Source organism: Cynocephalus volans, chromosome X (assembly GCF_027409185.1).
Source record: "Cynocephalus volans isolate mCynVol1 chromosome X, mCynVol1.pri, whole genome shotgun sequence".
In the NCBI taxonomy this organism is placed as follows: Eukaryota; Metazoa; Chordata; class Mammalia; order Dermoptera; family Cynocephalidae; genus Cynocephalus; species Cynocephalus volans.
The window spans coordinates 117119603-117138046 of NC_084478.1; the positions used below are offsets into that span (position 1 = coordinate 117119603).

The 18444-nt window shown below is 36.9% G+C and overlaps 1 protein-coding gene across 1 annotated transcript in view; it reads left to right on the forward strand.

Moving 5' to 3' along the window:
* Positions 1–2256: 2256 nt before the first annotated feature.
* TBC1D8B (TBC1 domain family member 8B) overlaps positions 2257–18444 on the forward strand; it is a 58834-nt gene continuing 42646 nt past the window's right edge. The window contains exons 1-3 of the mRNA XM_063083730.1: positions 2257–2386; positions 15471–15581; positions 17823–17941. Coding sequence (XP_062939800.1) covers positions 2257–2386; positions 15471–15581; positions 17823–17941 — 360 coding nt within the window. The remainder of the gene's footprint in view (positions 2387–15470; positions 15582–17822; positions 17942–18444) is intronic.

An 18444-nucleotide genomic window follows, 5' to 3' on the forward strand; every position in this document is an offset into this window, starting at 1 on the left:
TGGTTTGTAGTCAGACAAATCTAGATTCAAATCCTAGCTCTGCTATTTATTTAGCTGTGTGATCTTAGGCAAAGTACTTAACTCTTCTGAGCCTCTTTCATGTATAAACATGTAAAAATGTGCAAGCTTATTAATGAAAATTAAATTAGAATATATATAGTATATTGCATATAGTACCAGCAATATTATATATATTATGTATATAGTACCAGCAATGATATACAAGGCAGTTTGCAATCCCAGTCCTCCTTCCCTAAGCAATTTACATTAAAATACACAGCTGAACATTGGAAAGCATGACATGCTGTTTTTTAAGGCACTTTCAGAAAAATGCTTTTATTTGTAAAGGCTTGAAATAAATTGCTTATAATCAAGCCAAGATTTTACATCACAGAAGTAGTTTAATGTGAAAAAGCGTATTCTTTACATAGTCAGTGAAATGTTTAATTACTAAAGCAGGAGCTCTTAAATGCTCTGCTCTGAGCCAACATTAGGCCTGATCCTGTAACAGGGAGTATGTAGGTATATCCGGGTGGAGTTGCAGAATAAGGAGGCAGAAAAACCATTCACTTCTGCACAGCTCTTGCCACCACTCTAACCTTTAACGGTATTGGAAAACAATGTGGTTTAGTGAGGAAGGAAATGGAAAGGTAAGTAGAAAGGAGGACGCCTCAAGTCTGTCTACGTTTGCTAGGTTTACTGACATTTCACCAGGAAAATAAGAAATTATCTTCCTTAGTACATATCCAAGTTGGGATGGCTTTTCCCAAGGATATACAGTCTGGGATCTGGGAGGAGTGCCTCCTCCCATAGTCTCCAGAAAGCTGCCTTGGGACTACTTACTGCCTTTTAGTAGAAAAGAATCCCAAATTGCCCTTTTTCTCACCCACAAGAAAAATCCCTGCTTGTAGGCATGCCTGCCTCACTCGACATGGCCCATCTATTGGGAGAGTTAAGCGGGAGACGCTCCTCCAGGGCAGAGATCCTTGGATCCACGACTTGGCATCTGTGGGTGCCCCACCCCATTTTTTTTAGTCACGTTGCCTTGAGGCTTCATTCTGTAAACAGTTTGCCAAGAGCCCTTTGTTTGTACATTGCCTCTCATATTCCTTCCTTCCTATAAACCTGTTTCCGCGTTTAGTGAACTCTTTAACTCCTGCGGACTTAATTATCGCAATAAATAAAAACATTCCTCAAATAATTCCTCAAAATGATGCCATGCAAATTTCTGAACTCATTCACCCTAGTGTTTAAGCAGCTGCGTAACCTTGATAAGATACGAACAGGTGAAGGCTGCCCTGAAAGGTGTTTTGTTTTGTTTTGTTTTTTCTTAAAAGAGCTTAAGAAAAAAAAAATGCTCATAAATTGTTTAGATCCTGAAAAGGAAAGTTGAAGAGATTTTGTGGCTTATTACAGTAGTCAAAAAAAAAAAAAAAAAAAAAGCGGCAGTCGGGGAAGGGAAGGGAAGGGCGTAGGGCGTGAGGAAAATGGGTGGCTTCTGCAGATTTTACATTCTTCCAGTAACGAGCAGAAAGAGCTTAATATAAGGAAGATTTTTGGATTTAGACAGGAAACCCTATCATTGACTATGTGAACGTGGGTAAGTCACCTCACTCGTCAGCGCTTTCGTTTATTAATGTGCAAACTGGAGATCTGCTACATCGCCAAGATTTCTGTGAGGATTACTTGAGATCTCCTGAGTATGTAGCGCTCATTAAATTTTAGTTGCTGCCACTGCTATTTCCCGGAATGGGCCGTTATTCCCAAACTCCGGAAACTTTGTTCTTTTTTTTCTACGGTGTAATGCCCTCGGCTGTAAAAAGGATGAGCAAAATCAGCACCTTTATACCAGAGGCTCACTTATTTCAACCAAAAAACGCTTCGAACTTTAGATAGGTAAAACACAGTTAACTGGTGGCGGGACCCGCTTTGAAAGCACCCCCCTTCTTTTCTCACCCCAGTGTATTGTGGGAAGTGTAGTCCAGTCCTCCCATCTCGTGAGTACAGAAAAGCGGGTAGGAAACTACAACTCCCAAGAGGTGAAGAAGCGGGACTTTTTCCCAGCTGGGCTGTAGCGCCGTGGGAGGGAATTGGCAATCTCGCTGCCTACGTGGGAGAGAAGGGAGGGTTAGGGGAGAGCTGTTGCCGCCTGAGGAAGATTTGGTGGGAGGCGGAGTATAGGGGAAGAGACGGGTAGAGGGTGAGGTGAGGAGGGCATCTAGGTCGCTGCTCCCGAGCAGCACAAAGTTCTTCGCGATGTGGCTGAACCCTGAGGAAGTGCTCCTGAAAAATGTGCTGAAGCTGTGGCTGATGGAAAGGTCCAACGACTACTTCGTGCTGCAACGGCGTCGGGGCTACGAGGAGGAAGGCGGAGGGGGACTCACAGGTAAGCTGTGGCCTCACCCACCTCCCTCAGGGAGGTGTTCGCTCTACGCTGTGACTTAAAAGGTGGTGAGGAAAACAGTTGCTCGTCGTTACCCGCTGCCCGATCCTAAGCCCTGGGCGGAGATACTGGGGTTCTTCTCCCGCCACCACCTTTCCGTCACCACCTCCGAGTCCTGAGAATGCCTCACTGGACTGCAGTTGCTTTGGGTGGGACAGGAGAAGGGAGGAGGGATTCTTTCTGAGGCAACCGGGTACCTGCCCGGTCGCTTCCCATAGGGTGAGGAGGCTGATGACGAGTGTTCGACCTATACAGGTCGCATTTAGGCTGGTGACGGGGGCCAGTTGGCAGCTGTGGACTTAACTTTTTTCACAAAACCCATACTGATAATCACCACCCTGGGGAGTAGGAGTGCGTAGGGGCGCGGAGATGTGAGGAGAAAGGGAGGTGCCCAGATCATATCCTGAAAGAGAGGCTTCAAAACCGAGATGGAGGTGGGGGTAGGGTTGGAGACGGGGGAGGTCGAGGGTAGGGCTCAGGATTGCTGACCTCTCCTAATTTAGCATCTTTTACTTTGTCTCTAAGTTTTCAATCCTTGCGATTCCCTCTCACACAACACCGTAGGAAATTTTTTGAGTGTTTGGTGCTGCCCCTTCTTTCAAAGCCATGATTCTAAGCCAAACCAATTAAACAAACGGAAGTTTAACTCTTCCTGCTGAATCCACCCTGTCCCCAATTCTTAGACTTAAAAATCGTGAACTGTCCCTTGGCCAAGTGTTTAAAGTCGCCAAAGAATGTTATTTCGAGACCACTCATCTTGCACAGGGACACTTAAATTTTGGACATTGGGGAGACCAGAGCTCTTTGTCGTGACAATTTCTAGTTTGGCCTTGAAATTTCTAGTGGCCTTGAAATTACTAGTGGCGTTGTAGTGGTGGACCGAGCTTAATTTAGGTAGTGTGATGTAGCAGGAAGAGTCTGAAAACCTGCATTTTAGTCCCATCCTAATCTCTTCTTGGATGACATTCGCCAAATTCTTTCATAATACTCAACCTTAAGCGCCTACTATGCGCCACAAGGAATGCTTCTTACGAAGACAGTTGAGATTCAGGTCCCTGCCTCTGAAGTGCTCATAATCTGGTTAAGTGGGGGAGGGTAGAATAGGGGAGGGGGAGACTCAGTAGTTAACAGGCAAATTATACCTACAATCAAATCACTGAAGGGTTGGGTGAAGGTTCATGGAAGAGGTGACATTTGTTTTCTCCTTTTTAAAATGGTGCCTACCTGAGAGATGAGAGGATAAAATGAAAGATAATAGGCGCCAAATCAATGTATGTTGTTAAGATGGTGGTAAATGTGTGCTATCTTTTTTCCTCAGGACAGAGAAAATTCTGGGGTTCTAGACTTTTTTTTTAAAATCTTGCAAGACCTATTCACCTTATCCAACTTCTAGAAAGGTCCTCTTGAAAATATGGCGACAAAAATTGCCCCGTTAAACTTGATATTTTGTTATTTTCTGATTTTTAAAAATTATAGTTATTGTGCGGAAGTCTTTCCGTTTAAAAGATGCAGATATTTTTCAAAATAAAATTTGAGAATTGATGTTCATAATTACCCAGTGATGTAAATTATCCACCTGAGTCCATAGAGAATATGTCAGGATATATTTAAAATAAATTTTATAGCCTCAAAAATAGTCTTCTATATATTTTGGTTCCCCATAATTTTACTTGACCAGAAATTTTACTGATACCACATTTACCGAATAAGTGTATTTTACTTTGTACAGCTGCATTCCTGAAAAATAATAGATAAATCAAATTCTTAAATCAAGTCACTGCAATATACTATTAAAGGGTTTTTTACTTGTTGCAAGTTTCCTTTAAACAATCACTCCTTTTTTTCTGTGTTTGGTTTTTCATTTTCTTAAAGCGTGGACCAATTGCACCAGTTTCTTATCTCTGCCCTTCCCACCCCGTTTTCTAGTCACCATATCTCAAGAATAAAAGGAAATTTGTCTGAAGAAATAAACCAGGATTTCTACCACACATGTATGACTAGTGATAGTCCCATTGACTTAGCAGTCAATTTATATCTGTACATGATTATTTACCTGTGGTACTGACAAGATTCTTGAAATTACTATATGAGAGCTGCCACTGTAATTCCATGTAAATTAAGCAAAATGGATCAGAAAGAACCAAAAAGATGTTTTAAAGCTTTGTTTCTTTTTGGTCCAGAGCAAAGATGTGTGCTGATTTTCATGGCTGCTCAATTACTGTATTCTTACTTAAAATTGTAAAGGCAATAGCTTTACTGTGCTTTACCACAAATCCACATTTGGATTAGCTCTCACAGGGGCTTGACTGTGTGCCAGCATAAGCTTGCCTTTGTCCATTTTGTTTGCTGAAATCCAGTGTTATGTGCCACCCCTTTAAAAGATTAGTTTATACACTTCGTTTAATGAAGAAAAGATAATGACCATGTAGAAATGTTAATGATTATATTTTCCTTAAGATTTCATTTATTTGCCATGTGATAATTGGCAATAACCACCAGCAATGTAGTGACTTTAGGTGCAGATTTAGTGAAGTTAGTTGACTCCATTTTTTTTTTTTTTCTTCTAATGAAATCGGGGCAACAGAGAACCCTAGGATGGTTATAGCAGGAGACTAATTTGGAAGTTAGAATTCTGAGATCCTTTTTCTAAATATTTGAAACGTTTCTCTTGGGTATCTGGTATATTACAGACCATTTGCCTAACTTTATCTTACTTAATTGTCCTGGCTCACAGCAAAGTGAAATATCTTGTGGAAAATTATGTTGGTGGTTTTACTGCTAAAGTGATTTTCCTTCATTTAGAGAAGTAATTCACCCTTCTGGGTTTTTACAGTTACCTTACGTTATCACTTGCTTCTCCTGGCTAATAAGGGTAATGACTTTTCTGTGGCACCTAAATTTGGCACCTGGCTTTATATAACTAAAAATAATTTATGTGTATTTGGCTGATTAAACACAAATCAACAATTTGCTTGGCAGATTGGAACTACTACATGGGTGGAATTATAGGGCTATGTTCTGTTAAGTACTCTAGTGTATGAGACTTAGGAAAATCTGCTAGTCATGAAGCCTTAATTTAGGTAGTTTGTTGAGAGTATTTTACTCTTGAATTTTCCATATTTGAATAATGTAAGTAGGTTCCTAAGTGTTGAATTAATAATCTCCCTTAGTAGAACTTGTTTTTGTGGTGTAGAACAAAACTAGGAAATAAAATTTATTAAAATGGGGGCTTTTTAGACATTCTGTTTCCTTATCTCCTCTTTAATCGTGGTACCATTAGTTTGAAATTAAATCATCTGTAAAAACTAGAACATGGTAATGTTTGAAAGAAGCTTTTCAAAGATGATTGAAATAAGATTTTCAATTTATGATGTTTATATAGACTTCACAAATCATTATGTAAATGACATACCTAATAAACAATAAGATGGCTGTTGGGAAAATAGAATAGTTTGGTCAGGGCCCTCGCCTCGGGTCTGGTTGGGTGTGGTTCAGCATTCTTTGTAAGCAAATTGTGTATGTGTATTTGTGGGGGGGAGTTAGTGTGCATGCGTGCCAATGTATCTTTATAGTTTTGTTGCTATTCTTGTGTTCTTTAGAGGGAGAGAGGTAGAGAGGAGTTTTAATGAAGCAGGTTGGTGGGCGTCTGCCTGGGGGCCCTCAGGCATTTGCCCAGCACAGCCATGCTTTCCAACCTATGGCTCCAGGGACATTTTGGCCCGTTACCTAGCTCATAGACCTGCGTGAAGGGGTCTGGTGACCCAGCCTGGCATATGGAGGTTTTGTGACCCAGTCTGTGAATGGGCTTGAGGGGTCTGGGAGCTCCAGACCCAGCCCTAGCTCGACAATTGACCCAGTTGGTGTAGGATTACCGGCAGGTAAAAGAGCCCAACAACTGACATAGTCGAGTAGCTAGACAATTGGCATCATGAACAGGATTAAGAGCGCTACAATTGGCGATGTCGACAGGATTCCAGACATTAGCCGTAACCCACAATGGCCTTTTAAAAAATCTCCCTGGAAATATAAAGCTTTTGTCTTCTTTTCCCCCACCCCCAACTCAAGGAGTTCAACTCTGAAAGTGTTTGCATTAAGTATTTATTAGCAAAATATCCCTGCCTTCCATGAACACAAAGGAGCCATCTAATAAATTCTGACCTTTCAGGTACCTGATTACTGGAAAGGGGGTGCCCAAATCGTGGGCATGATATTTCATTTTAGGTAAGGGAAGATCTCCCTCCTCCATACACACACACGCACACGCACGCACACACATGCACACGCACACGCTATAAGTTAATAAATTACCATTTTGGCTTATTAAGAAGAAAATCCCGTAGGGCAACCACTAGGGGAGGGAAAATCACCCTGTGTGCTCCTCTCCCTCCCTGAAATATCTTGATCCCTGTGAAATCAAATAAAAAATAACCTTTAAAGTTCTCTTTGAATGAGAAAGGGCAGTGTTATAGGAGGTTTGGAGAAATGAAGGATGATGAGTGTCACCACTTTTTCTTGGTAATAGCAAAAGGATTGACTGCATACCTATACATGTGTCTATATATATATACACATACACGCACACACACACACACTCATATAAATACACACACACACACACACCTGTTGATACTCTCACCTTTTCCCCTCCCCTGCTTGCTTTTGGGGTCTTTCCTTCCTTATGCATAGGTTGGAACCTCAACTACAGTTCCCCTCAGGGCCATAAATCCTCAATTTATAAGAGTTAAGTTAGAGTCATATGGTGTAGATTGTGTGCAAAAAGTTTTTTTTGTCAAGACAGTAGAAAGCTAATATTTGCTATCTAGTATATTTCATTCTGATAAAAAAAAAAAAAAGACTAAAAAGTGATGGACATTGACCATCCTTTCTCAAAACCTCCTACAAGACTGCCCTTTCAAAGAGATCTTTAAAGGTAACTTTTACTTGATTTCACAGGGATCAAGATGTTCCAGGGAGAGAGGGGAGCACGCAGTGTGATTTTTCCCTCCCTAGATATTGCTCATTTTAATAAGCTAACTACAAGCCAACATCCACAAATATATGAACATACCACCAAGTCCAGTGATTCCACTTGTGTCCTCCTTGATTCTTTAATAGTTTTATGTCTCTATTCAGATGTTTTATACAGTCTTAATTTCATCATCTGTAAAATGGAGATAAAACTTGTCTTCCTCACCTTACAGCATTGTTGTGGTGGGTCAAATGAGTGTTGAAACCTGTGAGCAACTATACATTTGACATTTATTTATCTCTTAATGAATGAGTAAGATGTTAAGTATCATTTTCTGGGCCTGAAGGCCAAAAGATGCTGTAATTTTATACCATTTTCTTTAGTGATTACTTTTCCCATGTAGGTATTGATTTGCAGTGGTAACACTGAGCATGCAACGATATCATTGCAATGGCAGAACACTGGCAGTTAATCATTGAAGAATTATGGTATGATAGTGATTATGCACTATTGTTTGTAATCAGAATAATGTACCAGAATTAGAGTAATTTATCATGACAGCATTTCCTTTTGATCTGTGATTGCCTGAAACCTGAAAGTTCTCAAGTAGAGCTTCCAGAAATATAAGAATCACTTGTTTTACTGAGTGGTATTGAAGGGTACATAAAGCTTTGGTTACCTTAGTAGTATTTTTCAAAACATAATATTTCAAGAAGAAATAGCGAAAATTTTAGTGAAAATTTATGCTGCTGTAGACAGTTGTGAAAGGACTATGGATGTAAGATAAGCTAAAAATAATAATAAAAATAAAAGGTATTATGTTCACCACATTTCTGTACAGCTATGACAGACTTTAATTTAAACTTTGTTAGAAATTTTGCCCAGTTTTACAACCTATGCTGCTGCTGTATATGAGCACGAAAGGTAATAGTAAATCCTAAATGTGATGGTATGCAATACATTCGTTCAACAGGTAATTACTGAGAGCCTTCTAAAAACTAAGCACTGTTTTAGATGCTGGAGATAAAGCAATGAAGAAAACAAAATCCCTCTTCTCATGGGGCTAACATTCTAGTTGAGGGTGGCAAATAAATGAATAATATATGACAGATGGTGATAAGCATTGTGAAGAAAAATAAAGTAATGTATCGTGATAGAGAGAGGGAAGGGGGTTGGTATTCTAGATAAATTGGTCTGGGAAGATCTCTTAAGGTGACCTATGAGCAAAGACCAGAGGGACTATAGAGCATATGAGCCATGCAGGTATTTGGGAACAAAGTGACTATAGATAATTCTTTCTAGGAATTTTGCTGTGAAGGGAAGCAGAGAAATGGGGTGGTAGCTGGCCACTGTCCTGGATATTGGCTATATAGTGGTGAATAAAACAAATAGTTCCTACCCTTACAGAGTTTATAATTTGGTGGGATAGACAGATAATAAATGAGTAAGCAAATATATATATAATTACTAGGGTAGTCAGTAATAATATCAGCTTGGTTTGGTTAGCTTATAAGTATGCATGATTGAGGATGTATTAGAAACCCCCAAAACAATTTTCCAAGGCCAGCTCTGGTATATAGTATGCTTATCAGAAGTCCTGTTAAATGATACAAAGATTTCCTAAAAGCAATGATTAATAGCAATAGGTGGTACACTGGTGGCAGAATTCCAGTGTGGCATCTGCGAAGCATCTTGCCAAAAACCAGTTTGGATTGCTTTTAATTAAATCATCCATCTGTGAGCACTAACAGTATCTGGGAGTGGTTTGGTAGAGAAAAGTGCAGAGGACATTCTAGGTGGGAGGAATAATATGACAGTGCAAAAGCAAAAGATGACCGTTATTGGGAACATAGCAGGTATTCGAGATTTACTAACTTGGAGTTGAAAATATGAGACTCAAGATATAATGCCCTTAGCAACTAGAAAAAGGTTTTTGAAGAGCAATATCCTCATCTATACCAGAGCAAAACCTGAGATAGAGAATTAAAGGGACCTAAGAATTAAACCTTTGCTGTTCTTTGTCTCCACTGTTCTTCAGACTCTAGATGGTCTTGTTTTCTTTCTCCCTTACTCCAGTATAAAGTGTATAGTGAAATTTTAAAACAAGTGATAATTGCATTTTCTGATTTATTATATTAGTTGTCCTCTTGTTTTAATGTAACCAAAATAATGGCCTGGTTTAATTCTTCTAAATAATGTTTAAATATACTGTACTGTATATGAGTTTATTCATTTGCTGTCTTATTTGCTTTTGGCTTTGCACCATGAATTCAGGTATTATATTTCTCTTTAATTTTCTGAGGGTTACTCTTTTTGTACATTGGTACATAAGTCTTGAGTAAGAAGTGGCTGTAAATAAAGATGGTGACAATTCTCATATTTTCCTATGTTTTGATCTTTAGAAATGTAGGTGGGTTTGATTGATAATTCATCTATTCTTTTTGTTCCCACAAGACATTGTAATCTGCTGTTTGTGGCATCAGTTGCTTCTCTAAAAAACATTCTAACTCCTATAATGAACAAAAATTTTAGGGAAGGAAATGAGTGATTATATATATCCAGTTTTCAAGTAAATTATTTTAAATGAATGCAGGGAGAGGGAAAACAGGACAAAAGGATTATTATTTTTTATTATTTTTATTCATTATTTTCTGAAGCCTTGGTATAAAGTTGGCAACTTTTAAAATGCCAACTGTGGCTATTGGATTATTCTAAAATAAACATGCACAGTCCTGTTTTAAGGACTTAGATCTGATGGCAAAAGTAATGGATGGAATCAGGGAAACCTCCAAACTCTATTGAGCACACTACTTTCTCTCATTTGAATGTATTTTTTACTAAGGGTATTGGCAGTTTACTAATTAGTTTGTTCATTAATGTTTAATGAAGTTGAGATGGTAAAAAGTTCAATAAACATGTACTTGTTTGACGCTGTAAGCATGACAGCTTATGAGAAGAGACAGAATCTACTGTAAGTTTCCAGCAATCAATACTATGGCCAAAATTTATAATTGAACATTTTACTTTAAATAAAGATAAATCTTGTCTGTAATTAGAAAGTTCATATACATGACTCTCTGTAGCTAGAGCAGTGTTACCTTACACAGTGCCCTCAATCTACTTAACAAACAGAAAGAGCCACTTGTCAAAGTAAAGTACACTTTAGTTTGTGTACTAAACTAGCACATTGATAATGAGTGCTATCTTCAAACGGTGGCTATTTTACTAACCTTTCCTACAACACTCAGCCCTTGGTCCTACCTGTTCATTATTACCATTGACCTAATACAAAAAAAAAAGAAATGTTTATCAAATGTACAGTTGTGTAAAAATTGGAAGGGTCAATTAATAGCACAGATTAGTGTTCTCAACACTGGCTGCATGTTAGATTAAACTGAGGACCTTTTAAAACAAACTAAAGGATTCTGGAATATTTATGGATAAGATAATGTCTGGAATTTACTTTAAAATACTCCAGGAGGGATAAATGGAAGAAGATTGACAAAATGTTGATAATTATTGAAGCTAGGTGATGGGTACATGGAAGTTCCAATATATTATTTTATTTTTTATGTTTGAAATTTTTCAAAATATAAAGTTAAGAGAAATATGGGAAACCCAAGTCCTACCCCAGGTCAATTAAATCAGAATTGCCGGACTCTGTACTTTATAACTTTAAGCTTGAGTAGCTTTTAAAAAATCCTCCAAATGATTCAAATTTTCTGTTTGTGTTGAGAAGAATTACTGTCATGGAAGATGAAAATAAAGATTCAGAAAGATCTGGACAAGTTGGAATGCTCAGTTGAAATGAGTGAGATAAAATTTAATATGGTAAATGCGAACTGCATCTAGGTATTTTTAAAAATCAGCTGTATAGGACAGAGGATATCTAGGTTAGTGCTTATATTTATGAAAAAGATCAAAGTATCTTTGATCATAAGCTTAGTATAATGATAAGATATAGTGGCCAAAAAAGCTAGTAATCTTAGACTGCATTAATAGAACCATGGAGCCCACAATATAAAAAGCCTATCTGGTATTCAGGATTGAATAACACATTTTAAAGAAACTTTGACAAATAAGTATGTTAAGAGAATGATAGAAGAAATAAGAGACACAGTTGAAAGAACTAGGTATATGTAAGCTAGGAGAAGAGTAAGTGAGAGGAAATAAGATTGCTATAATCATAATATTTGAAGACCCATCCTGTTGAATCGAGTATATGTTTTGTACTGTCGCCAAGTTGCAAGAAAGTAGCATTTTATTTATTTATTTTTTTTTTTTTTCGTCGTTTTTTCGTGACCGGCACTCAGCCAGTGAGTGCACAGGTCATCCCTATATAGGATCCGAACCCGCGGCGGGAGCGTCGCCGCGCTCCCAGCGCAGCACTCTACCGAGTGCGCCACGGGCTCGGCCCAGAAAGTAGCATTTTATATATCTTAAGAAAGACCTTCCTTTTTCTTTTTTTGGTGAGTAAAAAATAGCTTTGTTTTTCTATCTTAAAGGTTAAAAAAGTTTATCTTAAATTTTAGAAAATATATATAGGGCTGGCCCCGTGGCTAACTAGGTATAGTGTGGCGCTGGTAGCGCTGAGGCTGCGGGTTCGGATCCTATATAGGGATGTCTGGGGCGCTCACTGGCTGAGTGTGGTGCAGACCACACCGTGCAGAGGGTTGCAATCCCCTTACCGGTCAAAAAAAAAAAAAAAAAAAAAAAGAAATATATATATATATATATATAAGAAAATAATGATAATTTATGTGTAGAGAAGATGGATGTGCTAGAGGTTGGATTATATGACCTGTTAGGATATTTTTCATCTCTAAAGTCGGCTATCTCTATCCAGCCAGAAAGAAATGGTTTGTGAACAATAATTCATTGTCTGCAAAGTTCTTGTGTTTCAAAATCATAGAACATTGCGTTTTTGTTATCTTGTTATGCTATCCGATAAAAAGTATTTCACATCAGTTATGGTGGTGAATTTCTGTAAGTGGGTGTTACTTGTATAGTAGGATGCTACCAAAACCCCATGGACCTTTACCAGGATCTGGATCACTGGTACCTTAGTTATAATTGTTCAAAGGATGATTTGAATTTCTCGATATTTTTAAATTTCTTATTCTGTCATGCAGCTGGCAGTATCTATTCTCCCCAATTTAATATAGCTATAGGATTTCCCTTGTGCAGGCTGATTCGTGACCTTGAATGTTAAGACTGTCAGATGATAAACCTCTGTATATATGGAAAAGCATCCCAAAGTTGTCTGCTTGTTTTCTTGTACTTTGAGAACCCAGACATTGGCACATACTAATTCCTGAATGACTTGCAGGGACTTGGTGATTGTAGCTTAATGTGCTGGAAGAGTTCCCCAAGTGACTGAAAATGTTTTCTAGCACTAGCTTCCAAATTATTTCTTGCTTAGTTTTATACTAACTGCCTGATTTCACCGTCTTAGAAAAACTGAACAATTTCCTTTCTACATAGTGTAAGGCACTTATAATCTTGTGAACATTTTTGCTGCAAAAACAAAAACAAAAACCTTTCTTGGCAGTGATTTTGACCACTTTGTTCCAAGTCTCAAAATCTTCCTTCAAAGAACTAATCGTTATTATATCACTCAGGAATGGTTATCAGTGGACTCTTCTTTCCTCTCTACCTCCTCACACATTCACACTGCCACTGTTATCTTTCAGTTGAGCCAAATTTTTCTTTACCCTTTATTCTTTCTCCTATTTTTCTAATAATTTTTTATAGTATATGTAAATAAGGATATCAGATTTGATCAGTTTTATCAAAAGTGTAGTAAAGGTGAAATAAGTGGTTTTCCTTGCGAATTTGAAAATTTCTTTTTTTGAAACCATTTTTAGAATTTAAATACTTGGAAGGCAAAAATCATCAAATAAATCTAGCAGCTGAAACAGTCCTGCATTTGATAAATGTTTTTATTTGAAGTTATAATTCTTTTATCTTGACAATTTTGTTAAGCTATTATAAGTGTATTTGTATATACACACATTTATATACTTGATTCTGTTTTTCAACCTGGAGATAGTTACATTTTTTGGTCATCTTTTGCTTCTACTGTTTTATCTTTCTTTTGAGTATTTTCACTCTCCTGTCTTCAGATCGAGAACATTCTACTCCTCTCCATTTCCTAATTGTAATCACATTGTTCTTAGGACGCTATCTGCATATGATTAGCTTCTACTTTTCTTTCTTTATCCTTGATCAAATCTCCAATTTCTCACAGTCACTGCTTCAACAAAGTAAAGGGTAGAATTATTTGTCCTTTTATCAACAAACCCTCCAGTAATTCCCTCATTACTAGTTGAAGTATAATCATTTCCTCTGTCACTATTGCTCATTCCCACTTTCTCTTCTCCAGTACCTCCTCTTTCACAATATTTCTCTGAGTATTCTCATTTCTATTGCTTTAAAAAAAAAAAAAATCTTCATTTGTACTGTTTTTTTTTACATCAAATAACTTCTTTCTTTTTATTATCTGCACATGTTGCCATTGCCAGAATCTTCTTTGTTGATACTTTGCCCCCAATATCAAAATCCTCTGTCAAATTGCTAATTGATATTATGCTACATTTATGACCCCTATTTTTACTGATTTATAATTTATTTAAATTTTTCTCAATAATCTGTATTCTAAATTAAAGGGAAATATGATATAAAGCAGAACCAATACTTATCCAATTAAAGCTTCCAGAAAAGGAAGGTAGATTTTTATATGTTTCAGCCATCCCACTGATACAGTTGTCAACATATTATACCCTTGTTGGGCCCAGCAATATGTTGAAAGTTAAGGATACTAACACAGAGGTAGAAGACATGGTTATTGTCTTCATAGAACTAATAATCTGTATAAGGAGACAGGAATAATACACATGAAGCTCTTAGAAAGTAGTTGTAATAACCAGCCTAATAATCAAATACTAGATTGTATAGTATAGACTTTAGGCACTGCAGCTATCCAGAGAGAAAGGAAAGCATTATTGCTTGGGGTTGCCAGTGAGGATTTCATGGGGGAAAGTGGATATTGATGAAAATGTGGAATTTGGATTACCTGGATTGGGCTAGAAAACCTTCGTTAGCATTTCTAGGTAAAATGATAATAGCTTAGTAAAAGCCCTCAGGGGAAAATTAGCTGGTTATTTAAGAAAACAGTAAACTTTGTTCTAGAAAATAGTTGAAAATATAATTAGATAATTAAACGAACTAATTGATCTAGAGCCTTGAATTCCAAATTGAGGAATTAAGAATTGTTATAAAGAAATCCCTTTACTGAAGCATTTTAATTAATCGAGTTTTTATCTAAGATTTTTTTTTTTTTTTTAAAGATGACCGGTAAGGGGATCTTAACCCTTGACTTGGTGTTGTCAACACCATGTTCACCCAGTGAGCTAACTGGACATCCCTATATGGGATCCAAACCCGGGGCCTTGGTGTTATCAGCACCACACTCTCCCGAGTGAGCCACGGGCCAGCCCTAAGATTTTTTTATGTAATAATAGTATTAGCTAATATTGGGTCTTTTACTACATACTAAGCATTGTTCTAAGTGCTTTATATGAAATAACTCATTTAATCTTTATAACAACCCTTTGCCATAGGTTCTGTTTTAACCTCCTTATTTTACAAATATGAGTGCGGAAAGGGTAAGTACTTTAATTTGCTAAAGTTGACAAAAGTAAGTGACAAAGCCAGGAGTCAAACCCAGGTAGTCAGTCTCTGGTACCAGATTCTACATTCTTAGCTACTATATACATCGTCTTATGAGGGAAGTATGTAAGTGCTGCAGATATATTGTGAGATTTGGTTAATTAAACCCGGCATTTTTATTGAAAGATAATTTTCTCAAACACTACTCACATTGGCATACTGTAATTTCTTCATCCCAAATGTATTTTCTCTTTAAGAAAAATATAAGGACTCTTTGGGCTAAAAAAAATTTTAAATAAGTTTATTAATTATTTGTCATATGAAGGGATGTTGATTTTATTTATTTATTGTGAAATATTTATCTCAACTATCTTTCTATTACAACAGGGCTTCTGGTTGGGACTCTTGATTCGGTCTTAGATTCTACTGCTAAAGTAGCTCCATTTCGCATCCTATACCAGACACCAGATTCTCAAGTTTACTTGTCAATTGCATGTGGTGAGTGTGATTTTTAAAACATATAATTCGAGTTAAATAAGGATACTATGAAACTGAATATTTAAATTTTTTATATTCCTCAGTTGTTTTGAGATTTAGAAACGAGTTAAATGTGTACTTCTACTTTGAAAGCATAGCAAGACCTCTGTTTATTTAAGAAGGATTACAGATTATTAAAGTTTTTAAAAATCCGTCGATATGAGGGACCTGAAGCACATGGACCAGCAGTGCTGATTCTGAGCAGATTTTTGGCCAGTGCTACTGCTATATGACTCCTTTCTTCAGCTTACTCCTGCTTCACTCAAATGGAAGATGGGAACTTTCCCATGAAATATATTGTTTCATTGCTAATAGATAAGGAGAATCTGAAGTTAACTGTGAGCCCAAAACTTAAAGGTTTCCCCCTAAAGAAATATAAGTCTGAAAAATTGAACATTTTTTATTCACATACTTACTTTATCACAAAAAGCATCATACCTTGAAATATGAAGGAATGTCTTACAGGTAATGCTACACATTCATTCATGCTGGGGTGGTTCAGATGATTCCACAATTGTAGGTAGAAAGGGAATTAGGATGATCCTTCCCGATAAAGCAAGTCAAAATAAATTTTTAAAAACCTACCATGACAGTTTGTTACTTCTTTTGTGATGCCATTATGATGTTGATCTAAATTAGAGTCTCAGATTTCTATTTTTTTCTAATTTTTGATGTTGAAAGACTGTCTTTTTCTCTTTATCCCTCCTCCTCCTCTCTTCTAAAATAGATATATTTTAAAAAAAGAACAAAAGCACATGAATTTCTGGATAGTTCATATGTGTGAACACATAATATACAATCAGTTTTCTAGACTGTGTGGCTTGTGTTTTGTATTTCCCTCTAAATTTCTTTTAGTGTTGCTGTGAGTCTTCTCTCCTGGTTCTGTTAAATTGAATGCCATTTGAAACGTAAATGAAGATGACATTGCATCTGCTGATGTGACAAGAATTCTATAACCTCATCTACATCTGGTTGGTAGAAGTTCTTTAGGAAAAAAAAAACCTTTCTACTTTAAAAAAAATAAAGGATTATTATATAACTTATTTCCCCAAATTAACCTGATGTGGAAATATAATAGTTATCTACTAATGAAGCTTCCTTATACCTAAAGGATCAAAGTAAAGTTCTTAACATTTCCCCATAGCTTTTATTTGTGGTTCATTAAAGAAAGTTTTTACTCTTGATATAGTGACTTTAGTAATATGAGTGAAATTCTAACTGAATTGTAAGAAATAGGCAATTTTGCAAGGTCAATAAATTTTTAATGTGTCAGCCTGCCTATATCATAAAACATACTAGGAAGTCAAGATATTTCTTTTCAGTGAATTTGTATAATCCACAATGCTATGGAAATTTTAAAGGCATCTGGGTAGTAGGGGGAAGATTGATAGATATTGAAATGTTCTTCAAGAAAAAGCAACCTAGAGCTAATAATATTTGATCTGACCCACAACAAGCCACCTAACACCAATTCAGCAGGTCACATGGGTTTAACCTTGCTACAGGATTTGGTTTCTAACCTCCTTTATGAAATTTCTGTAAGTTTACTAGGTCTTTTAATGAATGGGGTGAATCTGAGCAAAGATTTCATGCCTTCTAAAATAAGTAGAGTGGCCACAGTTGAAATTCACATTTACACAGCATGCATAGAATTGTCATGTGCATGCTGTTTTCAGCCACACAGATTGTAGACACAGTACTAACTGTATTTTTTGAAGACCAAGGATTGAATTATGTGTATGTATTTTCTTGTACTCTACATATTTTTTTTAAAAAGATACTGGTTACTCTCTAGGCACAAGTTACTGCCATCTTGTTTTCAGAATTTTATATCTTTTCTCATGTGCTGTATTTACTTTTCTCTCTTTTCATTAATTTTATTCTTTAGAATGAGAAATACTGTTCATGCCTACATAAAGGGTAGAAAATAAATGTAATTACCTTTATTCCTTTATGACCATCATTTTTTTTCTTTTAACTTCTCAGTATACATTGTAGTTGATTTTCGTGTCCCTTTACCTGTTCCTCTTTACCCCCTCCCTTCACCCCTCCCCCCACTACATCATATCTGTTCGCTTATGACCATCATTTTTGAATGTGAGCAAATATAATTTTATTTCTTATAAAACTAAAGTTGTAAATATCAAGAGCAGTGCTGTGAAGTTTGCCTTGAGTATTTTATTCTCTTATATTATTAATCAGGAGCCAATAGAGAAGAAATAACCAAGCATTGGGATTGGTTGGAACAAAATATCATGAAGACCTTATCTGTGTTTGATTCAAATGAAGATATTACTAATTTTGTACAAGGAAAGATAAGAGTAAGTGGCATGAATATATTTTATATATGGAATACTAAAATCTTTTATCTCTTATATGAGGATCAGAGGTTGCATGGAAGGTCATTGTCTACTGGCACCTTTTAGGATTGGTAGAAGCACACACATGAATGTCAGAATCAGTGCTAAAGAAAACTGTAGAGTCAATGGTTTGTTTTTGGTGCCCTTGTGAGTGCTCTTAGGGGCATTTTCATTTCCGTATCTTTTGAGTTTGGAATTTGAATAAACCCTTTGTTCATTCAAAAGAAGATGTTCCGGGGCTGCCCCGTGGCTCACTCGGGAGAGTGCGGTGCTGGTAACACCAGGGCCACGGGTTCGGATCCCATGTAGGGATGGCTGGTTCGCTCACTGGCTGAGCGTGGTGCTGACAACACCAAGCCAAGGGTTGAGATCCCCTTACCAGTCATCTTTAAAAAAAAAAAAAAAAGAAGAAGATGTTCGGCACCTGTATTTGCGGTAGCACCTTGTGAGGCATTAGTAAAAAC